Genomic DNA, 17360 nt, shown 5'->3' with positions numbered 1-17360 from the left:
TATGTCTGGCTGACTAAGGGCTGTTCCTCTGGAAAAGAAAGCAGAAATTTAGATACTTAAAATAGGTAACTTCCTTTAGTGAGCATACTGCATGGCCTCCAAATGCCTGGCTTAAACCCGTGTCGTTTTTAGCAGCTACGATTTCTGATTTTGTAGATTTAGCAAGACTTTAATGTATTTCCATGTGGGCTTCTGCAGGAATTCCTACTGAGGAGCTGCCACTTTTACTGTAGTTAACTCACTGCTGGCTTGTTTCATTCTTGGACAGTTTCCCTGTGGGAGGTAAAGACACTTTTCTGATTGCAAAGAGAATAGATCAGAGACTTGGGTCCAGGCAGCTGAGCTTTATTAAGAATTGCATTTCTCTTACTAGGTCTGGCTCACAGCAAATACACAGATAATGCTTTTCTCTTTATTTCTTCTTTTTTTTTTCTTTTTTTTTTTATTACTCAGGTCCCCCTCAGCCACCTCCAGACATACGAGTGAACAAAAAAGAGGTGCTGATTACCAAATCCTCCATCAACTTTACTTTTAACTGCAGCTGGTTTAGTGATACAAACGGAGCTGTGAAGTATTTTACTGTGGTTGTGAGAGAGGCTGATGGTAAGTGTCATGATTTAATAGCATTCTGCTCATCTAGTGGCTGAGTTTCACAAAGGTTTTGGATCTATACCTGCTCCCTAGCCTGGGGACTTAGGAACTCAGTCTTCTTCTCAGAGGGTCAGTAGCACCTGCAGAGCCAGAAGCAGTAGTTAGCTTCTGTACTCTAGGTTACGGTCTCATGCGTATTTAGGAAATATCCACAGTAGGGAGTGGACACAGAAAAAACTGCCTTGCTGTGCAGGTTTAAGGTAGTTTAAATGTTAAGTGGGAACACTAAGGCAACTCTCTTGGAGAATCTCAGTAAGCCATGCTGAGAAGGCAAAGGTAGGATCCAGGACTCTGGATCACAGAGATTCCCACCAACAGTGCAGGGTGAAATGCCATAGCATTGAATTCAATCTGTGCATGCCTGCTGCAGCATTGTATCTGGAAAAGTTGCACTAAGGTCTTGTGAGGAAATGTGTCTGAAGTTCTCCAGAAAAACAATAGTAAGTTTGGTACTAGAAACAAAGTGCCCTAACCACTGTAGCTTTGTATTCACAAAGTAATCTGTGCAGCCTCCAAGGAATGCCAGAAAGCTGGATAAGAATATGCCTGTCGACAGCTTGAGTCTGTAAACTGCATCCCATTAATGTCTGTGGTATGTAAACCTTCTGTCTTTCTCTGCGCATGATGTAGGTAGTGAAGGACCAAAGCCTGATGAGCAGCACCCATTACCTTCCTACCTGGAGTACAAACACAACAACTCTATACGCATCTACCAGACAAATTATTTTGCTAGTAGATGTGCTGAAAACCCTGACAGCGACTATAAAAGCTTTGACATTAAACTTGGAGGAGAAATGGAAAATCTGGGAGGAAGGTGTGATCCAGATCAGCAAAAATTCTGCGATGGACCTCTAAAGCCTCGAACTGCTTATAGGTTAGATTTCTGTTGGTGGTTGTACTCTGCACGTTAGATGGTGCTGTCGGATGCCTGATACCCTTGCCCTTCTGTACATTAATAACTGGGTTGTACAATGTTCTTTGTGTTTCACCGTGAATTTATATAAGCTTTATCCATGCCCCCATTCCATATTTATGAACCAGTCTGAACCAGGACTGAATGTTTCTCTGTAAGCTCATTCCTGTCCAGCCATGTGGAGGGAAAATATCTCCCCACTGAGAAGCATTTTTGACTCTTCTCCCCACTGCAGCTTCTGCTATCCTGCCTTCGGGCATGGTCAGGCTGTGCACGTCAACAGCCAGAGCCCCATCTGTTACCTCTGCCAAGGTACCTCAGAGCTCTCCATCTTTACTAGCTGGGCTCTCCCAGCTGCAGTATTTAACTCAGGCCCCTGCATCAAGAACTGTGGTCAGTGGAAAGGTTTTAGCTATCTCTAAAGGGGGCAAATGGGTTCTTAATTTTCTGCTGTTGATTCTGAATATCAGATGAGCTGTAACTATCATGGTACTGTTTTTTTAGGATCAGCATACGGGCTTTTACCCAGCTCTTCAGTGAAGACCCGAAGGAACTCCCTAAACCACTTTTTGCAGACACCTTCTTCTCTTTACCCATCACTACAGAGGCAGGTTAGTTTCAGGCTTGTTTTTTAATGACTGTAGCACATGATTATATATTGTGCCTCAGAACACTCTGGTATCTAGAGCTATTTGCAAGGAGTGGAACAAAACGGATTGTTGTGCATCTTCTGAAGGCTGCTGTGAAATGAGGCTGGAGCCATGGCTTATCCAGCCTTAGTTTGAAAATCTAGAGAACTGCTGACAGTAGAGGAAACGGTGATCGCTCATTGAAGCTATCGCCAAGAAAACTTCAAGGTGCAAGAGAACCGAACTCCCATATAAAGGCACTGTGCTTTCTTTTCTTGTGGTTGGCAGTGAAAGATTTGGTGTTATGTTTGGGAAAAATAAGGGCAGAAAATCAAGGCCAGGTTTTAGCTAAGTGTTGAAATGCTTTACGTTTCCCTGTATTTAACCATTTTATTTAGCTGATACTAGCATATCTCCTGAATGTTACTGTTTCTTTTATTCTTCATAGCTTTTCCTCATGATATGTAAATACACTGTTTTGTTTCTAGAGCCTCTGTTTGGAGTTATCGAAGGTGTGAGTGCTGGCTTGTTTCTGATTGTGATGTTAGTGGCTGTTACTGCTTTATTTGTCTGCAGACAAAAAGTTGGGTAAGTTGAGTCCCTTAATCAGTTTCTGGTTTTGTTTTTGTTTTGTGGGGTTTTTTTGTTTGGTTGGTTGGTTTGGTTTGGTTTTTTTTAAATGGAAAACACACTGAACTATTGAACAGATCAAGTCTCTGTCTCCCAACAGCGGTACACTCAAAGTATAGAACTAATGACTTCCATATTAAGAGATCTATATATTCTCGATTCAAATACCTCCTCATGTTAGTCAGAATTTTCTCACAGAGAATCCTTGTAACTTTGAGTTTTCAGTAGGAGTCTGAATATTTCTTAAAAGCTAGTTTATCATTTAAACTGAATGTCTTTTGTCAAAAATGAAACGTTTCAAATTCATTTCATCTGCATTGAAGATGGGAAACTCTTGAAGCTGTTCGCTTAGACTTTATCATTTCAGTTAAAAAATCTTAAGGTGTGACATTACTTCAGTGTCCAAAAGATTAGTTCAAACTTTACTTCTCATTTTTTTGTCAATTATAGTTGTATATTTCACGTTACAGATAAATCTTAAATAGTGAATTTCAAATAAGTTTTTAAAAAGTAAGATACTTTGCCTTAACTTTGAAAAAAGCTTTATCCCTTTACACCATTTTGCATGATTGAAAGAGATATGACATTGTTGATAGAAAAGTCCCTGTGATTTCTGAAATTTAAAAAAAAAAAAAAATCAACATTTCCATTTCAAGGAAAACACTGAAAATCTGACATTAATTTCTTTTACTGATACAAGATTAGATCTATTTTGGTTTTGAATTTGCTTTTCAGATGCCAGAATTTCTCATTGAAAAAAATTTTCTTACTAGTCTAGCTTTTAGCCAGAATGGATTTACCCTTTAGCAATGTTATTCAGTACAAACTCAGTATATTCCTTTATGTGCCAGCCAAAAGAAGAGGCATAGATCTTTAGCGATAGTAAATAAAGTCTGCTTTTGCATGTATAGACTGTGCACTCCTAACCATCTCAGTACATAGTGACATATAGAGCATCAATAGGGTGGAGTGTTTTCCACCTTGCACATCTCATTGCATTTTTTTAGTGTAGATAAACTTCAGATAAGAGTGTGATTTCTCGTTGTGAGTTATATAGCCAGCAGGACTGCAAGTACCAATATGCTTTTCCCTTACGTAAAGAGAAAGTGTTATCTAAGGGAGGTGTGTTGGAGGAGGAGATGGAAGCAGAAGGATGAAGGCAACATTAACCATATGGAGTCAGTACCCATTCTGCAGATTTCCCAAAGCCCACTGGGGCCTAGGCTGCAGGGTCTGAAAATCTACGTACATGTTCCTCTCAGCAGATGGAAAATCAACCGGTTTAGGATAGGCTGGGCTGTGAGTGTTTTCACAGCAAGAAGTCAGTGCCTGTTCACATGCATACACTCCACGTCACTATTGCCAAACTAACATAACAAGGAAACTCTGTGCCACAGCTGAGCAACATGCTCAGAGCCACAAATCAAAACAGACTTTCTCAAATTCCTTTTTGCAACTTAGTAATATATTATTGGTAGATCTTACCAGTACCAGAACACAACAGTAAAACAGAAAACATTCTTTTTTATTCCAGCAATGGCCATGAAAGACCTACAGCAAGGCTGAGCATGCGCAGGGACAGGCCACTCTCAGTCCACCTGAACTTGGGGCAAAAAGGGTAAAATCAAAAGATTTGTTTCTAAAAGCGCTATTTTAACATGGCATCATGGATGAACAGTCACATCTGGTCACTCACTCATGAAGTGTTTCTTTTTCTTTTTGAAATCATTTTTAGGAACCGGAAAACTTCCAGGTAAAAAGAAAAAAATAATTCCTAAAAAATCTTCTTGATAACCAACTGGATAAATTATGAGTGTGATTCATCCTGTGGTTTTCTTCCTCCTGTTGAATGTTTCAGTCCGATCAAAGTCAGTCATTTTGAAGCACATTTCACCAAACTTCAAGCAGACTCCAACTACCTCCTGTCCAAGGAGTATGAGGTGGGATCCTAATCTATACAAAGGACTTGCTTATGAAGGGGTGGGCTGGCGGAACTGATGGGTTAATGCATTAGAAAGGCCTCCATTTGTTTGTCTTATTCACATGAGTCCAAATAAGTTTGAGAGTCTCATCTGAACTCCACTTGTCCTAATGCAGAACCAACTCTTAATTTGGCATGGCATCTTCTGGTTGGCAGCCTCTGCCTGGTACCTATCTGGCTGAGGTCAGGATGCATGTGCATGTGTGTGATAAGCATGGAAAGCACCTGCCAGCCAAGGGCCTGCTTTTAGTTAGTATGATTAGCTATTTAATTCCAGTTTGTTCATATACAAAACCACCCATTCTCTGTCCATGGCCTTTGAGAGCTGATAAGCTGTGTGTCCCCCTGTGTTGTCACAGCCTTTAATTATTTTCACCTCACATTTTATTCCTACCTTTTTTTTTTTTTTTTTTTTTGCAGGACTTAAAAGATGTGGGTCGAAACCAGACATGTGACATAGCACTTCTGCCAGAGAACAGAGGGAAAAATCGATACAATAATATATTGCCCTGTGAGTTTTAGGTTTGGTTGTGTAATATTACATCACAACAGCTATTCTTCACTTTTTTCAGCAAGCCTAGTGGAAAAGAGACTGCAGCCAATCCCTTCCTTCCTTCCTGTCAGAGATGAAATACCTCTGCCAGCTCAGGCTGTAGTGCTTGGAGGCAGATGATATATGGCCCTGAATGGTTTCACACAGACCAGTAATTTCATATCACACTAGGGATGTAGTGACTAGCATTCAGGCTGGAGAGAAAAAGCTCCAGCTGTTATGGACATTCAGTCACTGCTGATAACAAGGATAGTAGAAATAACAGTAAGGTTGTTTACATACAGGGTGTCATCCATTCAGTGCCTTTTGACAACCTCGCCAAATCTTCCTTCTTCAGAGGACGCAGTAAACCTGCTATACGGTGTAGAGCTAGTGCGGTTCTGCATGGTAAGACACATGTGTGAGGTTAGCCCTCTTCTCCTGAGGCAAGACCTGTCATTGAGAGTTTCCCCTTTTAATCTCCTATATGCCAGTTTTGGGGGTAACGCACGCTGTGCATCGACGAGGAACACCACATGACTCGCTGCTCCACACGCTGCCCGGCTGCTGGATGTGGATGTGCTTGGAGCACAGCCTCACAGCATCTCCCACATTCTGCCTGCTGTGCCGGGCTGGGGAGCATGCCCGCGATGTACTGAGATCCAGCGTGGCCTTATCTCAGAATCAGTGAGCTGGTGGCTTAGGCACTCTGTACCTTGCTGTAGTACTGGAGGTGCCACTGGTCCCGGGGAAGGTGGCTGGCCTGCTCGCACGTGTTTGCTCGGGAGCCGCGCAGACCACCGAAGCACTACCGCTCTTTCCGTGGCAGCGCTGGGCACTGCTCTTCGGTACAGCACTCTGCTGTCGGGATCAGAGGATGCTGCTGGGGCTCTTCTATTGCCATAACAAACCCTGTGCAACTCAGCAGAGAAATTTTTGGATATTCACTGCTTCTTTCTCACCCATCCATCTCCTAGTCCTCAGAACACTCCACAGCACTTGTGGCTTAAGGAGGCAGCACCAATATAAATATAAACAGTTATTCCTCTAAATTGGCCCTCCATATAATATCCTTGTAATAGGGTTGCTAGTCCTTTCACAAATGTATTTCTGTAAATGGGAGAGGGACTGAAAATCTCGGCCTAGACATAAGCCTCTTGTAATCAATTTCTTCCTAGATGATACATCAAGAGTGAAGCTTTCCAATGTGGATGATGACCCTTGCTCAGACTATATTAATGCAAGCTACATACCAGTAAGTGACTCAAGGATGGTATTTCACAGCCCTCCCTCCAGTGGTAATTTGTCCTTCATCTAAAACTGAATATAAAGCTGGATGCTTAAGGCTCCCCTCCCCCTTCATTTATTCACTTGAGCTAAAAGTCTGAGAACTCATTTTGTGGGTGTGCTGAAAGGCTGTGCCTGGGTGCCATTAAGTTAACTGTGAGTGATTTAGCCAGCACTTAAGGACACTTTCTTGGATTGCTGTAGTTATGTAAGATAGCAAGTCTAATTGGCCAAGGACACATTTTTAAAGGTCACTGATTTTATACAGTGTCCACAACAACTGTAGATATCACTGCAGGTGGCATCCTCATTGGGGAGCTGTAGCTCATTCTGACAGTGCTGGCACCTTGCAGGGTGGTGAAACTGGCTGAGATTACAGTAATGCCCTTTGCCAGAGAGTTGTGATTGATAATAGCAGTGGCTTTAGCAATCCAGATTTCAAGCCAGAACTCAGCTAATTTATTAAAAACAGTAAATAAAACAAAACCCCCTAGTAGTTCCAAAATTGCTTGAGACTGTGCTGAACACAACAGAACAATGAAAAGCTTTGACTGCCACAAAAGGAACAGTATTTAGATACAATGCCGCGGTCTCTTTCTTCTCTCTGCTCCAGCCAGCCTTCTGCTTCCAGGTCCAAGACAATTTAATTCTCAAAACTATTGTCCCAGCAAGGGCGTTGTTGCTGCAGAGCCCTGGCTGCAGCCCCATGGCTTGAATGGTTGCTGGAAGATATTTTTTTTTTTTTCTGCCTTTATGGGAACTAATGGAGTTCTCTTTACTTGCAGGGCAATAATTTCCGCAGGGAATACATAGCGACTCAGGGCCCCTTGCCTGGTACCAAAGATGAGTTCTGGAAGATGGCATGGGAACAAAATGTTCACAATATTGTCATGGTAACCCAGTGTGTTGAGAAGGGCCGGGTGAGTAGTGACTCTTCTTTATTATTAATGACTGTTTTAACAGCTGTTAAAAGTTTTTGCTTATTATTTGCATCACACTAATGCCAAAAGCCCCAGCCAAGGAGATACAGAGTGAGAGATAAGAGTTATCATTTAAAGACAGGAGACAGATTAAGGCTGCGAACTGAGGATGCATTGACCATCCTAAGATCATGCAGCATGTCAAGACTAGATGCTAGGAGCAGAGCTCAGTGCTTCTGGTCTCTAATTCAGCACTTTGCTCACTATTACTAATAAAATCTCCCCAAGCATGCAGAAGGACAACCAACAGCAAAAAATGCCCATTTATCATATCAACTCCAATCAACAACTACTTTAAATAGAACTTCAAGAGAGCAAATGTTGATCATTAAAAACACGTAATTCTCTCTGAGGCATAAACTTTTATGTAGTAAGCGAAGCAGCCACTCACACACTTAAACAGTCTTACTGAGTGCAAATGTAGGTGGGTTATTTAGCTGTCTCAGCAATCCACCTCCCAAGTATGACCACATCCTGCTCCCTTTGTAACACAAGGACCAGATCTGTAAAAAGATCAAACCAACTAGAAGCAGTGATTGTCTAGTGGCCCATATGGGGATATTTACTTTCCGTTTACCATTTTCTGTTGAGGAGATGGCAAAAGCAGATGCAGGACAGGCAGCCACCTGTCTCCTCCTGCACCTCACTGGCTCTGAGCAGTCATGTCTCACTGACATGTCATGTCTCACTGACCATGACCCCACTGTCATGTCTCAGCAAGAGACAGGGAGGCGGGCATTGGAGGCCTACCTGTCATGCAGGCAGAGCTCTGAGAAGAGTTGGGGCAGAAAATGTTGTGGCATCCAGAAGATGGCATTGGTGAAGTGCTTCCCATTCCCCTCCCCCCATCACAAACATCTGTGATGAGCACTTCCACTTCCCAGACCCATGCTAGCCCATTCCCATCCCATCTTCTTCCATTCCCAGGCACAGGAGGTCTGAAGTCTGCTTCTGCCAGTGCTGGATGGGGGCACTGTTTACAGCTGTTACAAACACTAAATCTATCTTTTTCTGTGCCCTTGCAGGTGAAGTGTGATCACTACTGGCCCCTTGACCAGGATTCCTTGTACTATGGTGACCTGATTGTTGAGATGTTGTCGGAATCAGTGCTCCCAGAATGGACAATACGAGAGTTTAAAATCTGCAGTGTATGTTTGTGTTCATATTTTTTCTTTTTTAATTAATTAGCTTACAATCACCTGCAAGGCTGTATTAGGAAGGTTTCTTCTGCTGTCGCACAGTTGCGTCATACCCAGCTCATCTCTGGTGTCAGCTGTAGTATTTGCTCTGAAGGTGCATGTTATGTGTGTCCTCTTCTGATGACCCACCCATTTGTATCCCAACAGGAAGAGCAGCTTGACTCAACGAGGCTCATTCGTCACTTCCACTACACTGTCTGGCCAGATCATGGTGTGCCAGAGACCACCCAGTCCCTGATCCAGTTTGTCAGAACTGTAAGGGACTATATCAACAGGACCCCAGACACAGGACCAACTGTTGTGCACTGCAGGTATGTGCAGCAGTGAAAGGTCATGAGCACAGAGCCTTTGTGCATACTTTTGGGAAGATCCCAAATATTCACCCCTGTTAGGCCGTGGGGAGCCACAAAACCTGAGAGAGAACTGATGGGCTGAAGTCTCCAGATACAGCAGACCAACGTTCCCAAGGCACATGCACTTGCACACAACCTCCCCCTGGAGATGCCCTGAAAATGGTTCTTGGGGAACCACTGTCTCTGTGGGACTGCTGAAGAGCACTGAAGGTGTCAGCAGCTGCCACTGCTTATAAGCCTTTTCATTCTTCAGCTGCCTGCGTGCTGCTGTTGTGGCCCAGTATCTTCATTGCACAGGGCTGTTCTGAAAAGGTAAGGTACACCCAGGGGCGAATCTGGCTACATGTGGATGTTGAGACTAGCTGGCAGATCCATCCTTTCCCCAGTCTGACTGAGACTCCAGCTCCCTATGCCTTTTCATGCTCTTCTGCTGCTGTGTTGTCCCTGGCAGCCACTGGGCTGCAGGTTTCCCCCTGCTCCGTGATCCATCCCTACACACAGATGCAAAAAAGGCAAAACTGGACTGCCTGATCGTGGTCCCCTGGCCAGCTGCAACAGAATGTAGGGTTACAGAGTGAGAGAGAGTGCAGCGTGGTGCTGTGTGTATCTTCTGCTAAAGCCATACCCTCACTTGCACTACCTGGATGTAGTATCTGACCCCTCCACCCAATATATGGGGTCAGACTTGTACCTTACATGACCCCACCTGTGCCTGCCTGCACATCATGTGCTGCAACAGATGTCACATGTATCACTGGCAGGTCAACTTTCCATTTCCCCACCTCCTGTCTCTAAATGCCATTTGCCAGCATTTCAGCTACTTGGGACTCTGGGATACTTTGATTTACTGTGCCCTTCCATAAGGTACAAGCCAACTTACCTTTTAAAGTCAATCCTACTGGTTCATCCCTGGAGAGAAAAGGTTTAGAAGTTACGGTCAGGTGCAGTCTCTCAGTGTATCTTGATGACTGAGTTAATCCAGAGCAGAAAGCAGTACAGGCATTAGCAGAGATGCCTCTACCATCACTATCCTTTCCTTCTTCCTAAACATATGTCACTAGAAAGTGTTTGAAGTCCCAGAGATGCCATTTGAACAATGAGCTTCTCACCCTGGAGATCTGAACTTTATGGAAGTATCACATGAAGTCTGTGAATTCTTTGATCCATCTCCTTTTCAATCTTTTGGATTGTTTTCTTTTCTAGTGCTGGTGTTGGCAGGACTGGCACATTCATTGCACTGGACCGAATTCTACAGCAGCTGGATTCAAAGGACACTGTCGACATTTATGCAGCAGTACATGATCTAAGGCTTCACCGGGTTCACATGGTTCAGACAGAGGTAACTTTTGGATAGCCTGCAGTACACCAACACCAGCTGCAGTATGTAATAATCAGTCTCTAATCTTAAAGGCTCTCAAATCCCTTCACAGTTACTCCACTGTGAAATGCTAGTTAGATATATTTTAGCTCTGAGAATTTCTAGTTCAGGATTGTTTCCATTGCCTCTCATACAGTGGGTCCAAACCATAACAAGTGGTACCTAGGCTTCCTATAGATTTATCCTATTGGCACTGGCCCACAATCGCCCCAGCAGCATTGTGCAGCAGATGTTTAACAGCACACTGTTGTGTTAGTGCAGCGCCCAGTAAGTGAGCTTTGAGCAGAGAGGAGTCCTTCAGGGTGGGTTTGGAAGACAAGCCTAAAGCAGACAGATAGGTCGACATAACAGGGAAAAGGGATGGAGGGCAGAGAAAATTAGATGTACATAATTAATTTTAAAACTCTAAGCACTATGACCTTGTGGCTTTGCAGTTCATTTTTTATTGAGCTGCTCTGTCATTTTCATTAATGGTATTGGAAAGTTGATCAGCATTCTCCTAACATACTATGCAAAAGCAAGTACATTTATTCTCAAAGTGCAGAAAAAAGTACATGTTTAGGATTTCTTTCTGCGCTTTTAAAACCGCAAGAAAATCACTTTACACTAATAGCAGCTAAACACTTAGGAGCTGATTTAATAAAGGCGAGTTGTGGAGGCAGTCTTTACATTTTCCCTCTGAACTGTTAATAGAGGAACAAGTTGATGGGTCTGCCTGTAGCTCGATACTAATGGAGCTCTTTGTTGCAATTTGGAAATGAAAATACCAGTGACAGCGCTTCCTGATAGATGTCAAAGTCACACATGGGTATAAAGAGAGGCTCATCTGGGAATGCAAAAGAGAGATTTCCTGGAACGATCTTAATCACAGAAGAACTTCTGTTGGAGGCGAGACAAATTCTCAGATGGTCTGGGCATCCTCAGAGACAGATCCACCTCACCTTCCACATTCCCATCAGCCGTAGTCAGCAAAGGCAGACAGGCGTCTCAGGAGGGTGGCTCTTTTCCCTGGCTGAAAAAAAGAGGCAACTACCCCAAAAACCTAAATTTGACACCAGGCTTATAGACAGGCTTAAGTTGTGTGATACAAAACCCACCTTTGGCATGAACTTGACATTACATCAAAGTCAAAAGGCAACCAGACCCAAGCAAAGTGTCCACAGCAATAGTGGTGAGCACCCCACTGTGCCCACTACTAGCACAGCGTGCACTTCTGCCCCAAACCAGCAGTGGCTCAAATCTCACCCTGACCCCTGTTGTAACCAGTCCTGCCCCTGGAAGAATTCACAAGCAGCATCCCAGAGACAGGCTGACCAAAAGCTTTTGCAGTTCACATACTCACCCCAGCTGAGCTGTAACATGCTTGCAGACTGACCCTGTAGCTGTGTCAGTGCACAGCCACCGAGCTGCTGCGTTCTCAGCGAGTCTCATCATCTCAACTGTCAGTTGCATCTGTAGATGGTTTCTGATTTGGAACTACCTTTCACCAAGGTAGCTTGGAGCACAAGCAATGCAATCTCTCACCCTCCTGCAAGAAAATGAAGTACATTTATCCTGGAGTTTTACAATGATTCAAAGTTTGCAATGCGCAGCGAATTATGAATTAATTCTTACACGTATTTTAAGAAAAAGTAGAGGAGGTGGGGAGAGGAGGAAGATCTTCTCCACAGACCCCATTTGATGTGTGTGAAGACCGTAGTTCCTGGTATTATCCTTCATGTCTTAGCTTCCACAATGTGTTTGGTTTTGAGACAAAAGTTAGGTCCCCATCTGTTGATGTGGTGGAAGCCAAATCCCACTCTGGAGAGCAGGCCAGCAGATAGGACTGTTTGCAATGAGATGCTTCTGCCAAAGGTCGCAGCACCATCCTGCTTGACGTTATGCTGTCACAGTAAAACAGCAGCAACAAAGCACTGTCCCTGCTTCAGACTTGGCTGAAAGCTGTATACAACAAGAGACTGCAGCTGGAGATACAAGGGGAGTAACGGAAAACTGTGTCCCATCAGCTCAAAAGGCAGTGGGCTCAGCACAGCAGCTGGAACACAGACAGGGAAGCTGTCCACCATTTCAATCCCAAATAGTGTCTACCAAAGGAAGTCTCCAACTTTCCACTGAGTTGGTGGGTGGGGTGCAGGATTCTGCTCCACAGAGACAACAGCAGCTGTGTGCACATAACAGCAGGCATCCTCACTTTCCCAGACCTGGAGCACTGAGAAAAAGGGCACAGAGCAATAGCTTTTGTAAAAAACAAGTAGAAGATGGGGGGATATACATATGCTTATTGGAGATACTAAGTCTTTGAGATGAAGTAATATTTAAAAAAGTACACCTTGATATATAAAGATGCTCAGCCTAATTCTGGGGTACTGTGCTACACTAATCAAAAAATGATAATGACCCATAAACCACAAAGAGTAGCAAAGCCTGGGGATTTAACAGTCTGTCCTATCAAGGTAATGAAGTTTGATAAATAGTCAATAACATGCTGACCCTCCCTGCTTTGGTTGTGAATGTCATCTTAACTCCCTTCTATGAAAGGCACTCTTCAGAAAAGACAGTCTGTTATTTGTCTCATAGTCAGAAGCAATCTTGTCATTTATATTGATTAAAAAAATACTGCTTTTGCCAGAAATTTGGGTTCATCAAAGTTCTATGAAATATTTATATATATTATGATAAAATTCTGTGGAAAATACTTCTTTTCAGAACAAAAAAAATCAGGAAATTGTTTGTCTCTTCTGTGTGCGTCCCTGTACATCCTAATTCTGTTACGTGTACTTCACACCAAAGCTTTCAGAAGCAGTAGCTATCCAACACAGCATCGTGCCCGATTATGCCTTCCAGTTGATAGAGCTTTCACTCATGACCTGATCCGTCAAAACGTGTTATCTTCATTTATGTTTTACTGGTAGCATTTCTAAAAAGAGGTGAGCATAGAAGTTTACTGGATTACTAGTGTGAAAAGGAGCCTAATTCTAGAAACGTATTTTCATTTTTAACTCCACCCTTGAGTTTATGTGAGGGAGGTAGCCTGTAATGGTTTCAAAGAAAAAATTTAATTACAAAATCTCCCAGACTGACTTAAAAAAAAATTCTTTTGCAGTGTCAATATGTGTATCTACATCAATGTGTGAGAGATGTGTTAAGAGCCAGAAAACTTCGCAGTGAACAAGAAAATCCCTTGTTTCCAATATATGAAAATGTGAATCCAGAGTATCACAGAGGTAAGCACAAGTTTATCAACTTGTGAAGTGTTTCAAATGTAATAGCTCATTGACAATGTAATTGAGGGGGCAAATTGTGCTAACCCTTGCCATCGATATTTGTCCTCTTCCTGGACTTTCATTCTTCCCTGCTCTGCTCTTGCCACTCTTGCATCTTTATTTCCTCCATCAGTAGTCATTGTCACGTCTCTTCCTGCTCCTACCTTACCTTCATGCTCTCCCTGTCTCACACTTCATGATTCTTGCGTTGTTGGGGGAACTAAACCTCTTCTATGATACTGGCTTCCTCCTTTACCTCACCAGTGTTTACTTCATCCACTTTTAAGCTCGCTTGAGGCTCGCTGGGCTCTTCTGTCATTGGTGGGGTTCAGTTTCTGTCCCCAGTCCCCCTCGTTTTCTGTTGACTGTGTAGGCAGCCTTAGGAAACTTCCCATCTGCCTTGTCTGGATAATGTAGGTGTGCTCTTTCCTCCTCCCCTGGCTCTCCACCCTTACAGGCTGTTTTCCCTAGCCTGTATCCAGTGCCTTGGGGATAAGAATTGCCGGAGTAACAAACCTGGCACTAGCACTGCCCTTCACCTCCTGTGCTTATGGCCGGAGGACCAGTCTGCAGAAGGTGTAACTGGAGTTGGCCTGTCTCTCCAGGTAGAGTTGATTCCTAAGAGCTGTAGAAGTTTTCAGAGTCAGACAGCAGGATCTCAGTTGCTCCTCAAATTTGGATATTGGGAATTGAGTTTATATGATGAGAAATCAAAGTAATTTTGTGATCTAGCCTGTAGAAATCAGAGTTGTCACCAACAGGTAGAGCAGGATTGGAGGAGGCCAAGGACTGCAATAACTGGGTTCCACAGGTTGGGAGTCCTAGCAAAAGCAGGGTTGGGATCTGCTCTTTAGCTGTCACATCAGTCACCAGCCTGTGCTGCTGCCACACAACCACCTTTCAGCACACTGTCGTTAGCTGGCAGAGCTGAACCTGGGTTGTTTTGGTTTTCCTAATCCCAGTTTTCCTTGCTTTCAGATGCTGTTTATTCAAGGCACTAAGAATGTTACAGACAACTGCTTTTGTGACGACGTTATTAACTAGGGGTTTTGGTTGGGTTTTTTTTAATGTATGTATTCCATGCACTAGAAAGGTGCCAGACCTTTCTGTTGAGACTGTGTATAATTTATTGGTCTGGTGATTTAAAAAAAATATAAATAATTTAAGTGTAATAGATATTAATGTATATAATTGTATTTTGGCATTATGTAAATATGTATTTTTTCTATATTGTTTATATTAATATTAAGCTTCAGATAATACTATTTTTTTCTTATCACAGTTTTTATGAACTGTTCTACATAAACTATTTTAAATTGTATGGCTAACAGGACTGCTACATTTGGGGCAGGTTAGGTATTGGCATGTAACACAGGAAAAATCCTATTAGGAAAACCTCATGTTTTTTAAACTAGTTTGTGAGATGAAATAAGCTACTATTAAGCAAGGGAACAGTAGTCCTGTCTAGGAATTACAATGCTACTCTACATTTTAAACTTACTGCTTGTGATCTGCCAGAAATGGGTATAGCCCATAACTGAATGACATACCTTTTACAGAACTCGTCAACAGCCAAGCAAAACAGGGTCCACCTCACTAGAAGCAACTGTTTCAGTCTAACATGACATAGTAGAAAAATATCAAACAACACATGCTGCCGTGAAGTCCAGCAGACCTTTCTCCCACACGCATGCTCTGAGGGGAGACAGGTCATGTTCTGATTTCTTTACACTGGTTTAAGAGAGCAGAATCAGACCACAACCTGTGTCTGTGCATTTTCACTTGCGTACAATTATAAGAAGAAATGTGTTCAAGGAAAGGATGTGAAGTCTGGCAACTTCCATAGCTCATCAAAAACCGTGCTGTACCATGATAGCTAGGAAAGTAGAGAGATTATAAAAGTCTTGAAATAAAGGTGTATACCCCACAGTTTACACAACTGGCTTTGGCCTTAAGCTGCCTTGACCCAAGTGTTGGTCAGCTTCCAATTCACAAATTTCCCTTTTCACAAAGGGAAAGCATGGCTCCAGCATGGTCGCACAGAAAGACTCTTCCACTTAGATGTTGCCCGATGTCACCAGCACAAGGGCAGTTGGAATAGAAAAAGGCTCATCAGTCAACCAGGAGATGCCGGCTGGCAGGGCTGTGCTAATCGTCGGATGGCTCAAAGCATTTACCAATTAGCAAGAAGTACAATCGAAAAGCACTCACCAGGTATCCTGCCCAGCCAAGCGGATTAGGCACATCCTCTCTCCTCTGCGAAGAGGCTTCTCATTCAAGCATTTGAGCACTCTGTTCAGCTGTTATTTGGCTTCATAAAACACTCTTCAAATAGAGAAGAGGCAGTACACAGTTCTCCATCACGAAAAGAAAGAAGGGTTTGAGAGTCTTCCTTTTGTATATCTACCCATACTTTACCTAGAGAAAACTTAGCCTGCTGCGGAAGACAAGTGCCTAAATTCCACCTTTATCTTGGAGAGAAATAAATGTTCTAAAGACCTCCAGAGAACGAGACAACACACCTAAGTGCCTAAGTGAGGAACTGCAGTAGCCCTGGGGAAAACTAATGTGATTTCACCATGACTTACAGAATCACAGAATGGTTTGGGTTGGAAGGGACCTTAAAGATCATCTGGTTCCAACCCCCCTGCCATGGGCAGGGACACCTTCCACTAGACCAGGTTGCTTAAAGCCTCATCCAGTCTGGCCTTGAAGACAGCCAGGGATGGGGCATCCACAGCTTCTCTGGGCAACCTGTTCCAGTGCCTCACCACCCTCTCCATGAAGAACTTCTTCCTGATATCCAATCTAAACCTCCTCACTTTCAATTTAAACCCGTTACCCTTGTCCTGTCACTACAGGCCCTTGTAAAAAGTCCCCCCCCAGCTTCCTTGTAGGCAAGATGATGGTTGAAGAAATCTGCAAAGCAGCTCTGACATAGTTTTCTTAAATTGTTTCAAAGCAGAACTAGCAGGACCATGTCACTCTGGTTTTCCTGAACAGAAGGAAACAGCCTGATAGTCCCTCCTCCTACTCCATCTGGAGTCTCATCCTTTCTTGACCCAATATCCTCACGTGCCTCAGAAGCCACCCTTCATAGCAGCTTTTGCAGCTGCTCGGAACATGTAAGCTTGGTCAACCTTTTACGTGTCCCTGTATGAAAATACTGCTCGTTCCTCTTGTACATCTTCTTCGGCCCCGGACAAACCTCAAGATTCACCACCCTTAGTGGGATCTGAAGAAGAAGGGAAATGAGCATTATAGTGGAGGCCATTTTCACAGAGGGAAATGTAAGCAAACACGAAAAGCAACGTGCAAATTTTCCGCAGGCCCCTTTTTTCTCCGTTTCCTTTGCTAGATAGATGGTCGGTTAGCAAGCAAGGACAAACAAGCGTGGCAGCTGTAGATCAATCACTGACCTCGCTAATAACAGCTGAACTTAGGGCGTCGTGAAAATTGCCGTTGTGTTACGTGCACTGCATTTAGTCCTTTCTTTCTGCGGCGGTAGCTGAGGAATGAAGATCACCGTGTATGTTAGTTACCAGCAGTATAATTACACTGTGG

At 43.3% G+C, this 17360-nt stretch overlaps 1 protein-coding gene across 1 annotated transcript in view; it reads left to right on the top strand.

Moving 5' to 3' along the window:
• Positions 1-14844, top strand: part of PTPRB (protein tyrosine phosphatase, receptor type, B) — a gene marked incomplete at its 5' end in the record, with an annotated part of 36216 nt that extends 21372 nt beyond the window's left edge. The window contains 15 exons of the mRNA XM_010161535.1: positions 454-603; positions 1282-1525; positions 2069-2175; positions 2682-2781; positions 4358-4441; positions 4559-4576; positions 4682-4763; positions 5225-5315; positions 6515-6591; positions 7409-7543; positions 8629-8751; positions 8950-9113; positions 10359-10494; positions 13637-13757; positions 14775-14844. Coding sequence (XP_010159837.1) covers positions 454-603; positions 1282-1525; positions 2069-2175; positions 2682-2781; positions 4358-4441; positions 4559-4576; positions 4682-4763; positions 5225-5315; positions 6515-6591; positions 7409-7543; positions 8629-8751; positions 8950-9113; positions 10359-10494; positions 13637-13757; positions 14775-14797 — 1655 coding nt within the window. The remainder of the gene's footprint in view (positions 1-453; positions 604-1281; positions 1526-2068; positions 2176-2681; positions 2782-4357; positions 4442-4558; positions 4577-4681; positions 4764-5224; positions 5316-6514; positions 6592-7408; positions 7544-8628; positions 8752-8949; positions 9114-10358; positions 10495-13636; positions 13758-14774) is intronic.
• Between the last annotated feature and the right edge of the window lie 2516 nt (positions 14845-17360).

This window comes from Eurypyga helias, unplaced genomic scaffold (genome assembly GCF_000690775.1).
Source record: "Eurypyga helias isolate BGI_N326 unplaced genomic scaffold, ASM69077v1 scaffold14111, whole genome shotgun sequence".
Lineage (NCBI taxonomy): Eukaryota > Metazoa > Chordata > Aves > Eurypygiformes > Eurypygidae > Eurypyga > Eurypyga helias.
This window is presented reverse-complemented; position numbering and strand designations above follow the sequence as displayed.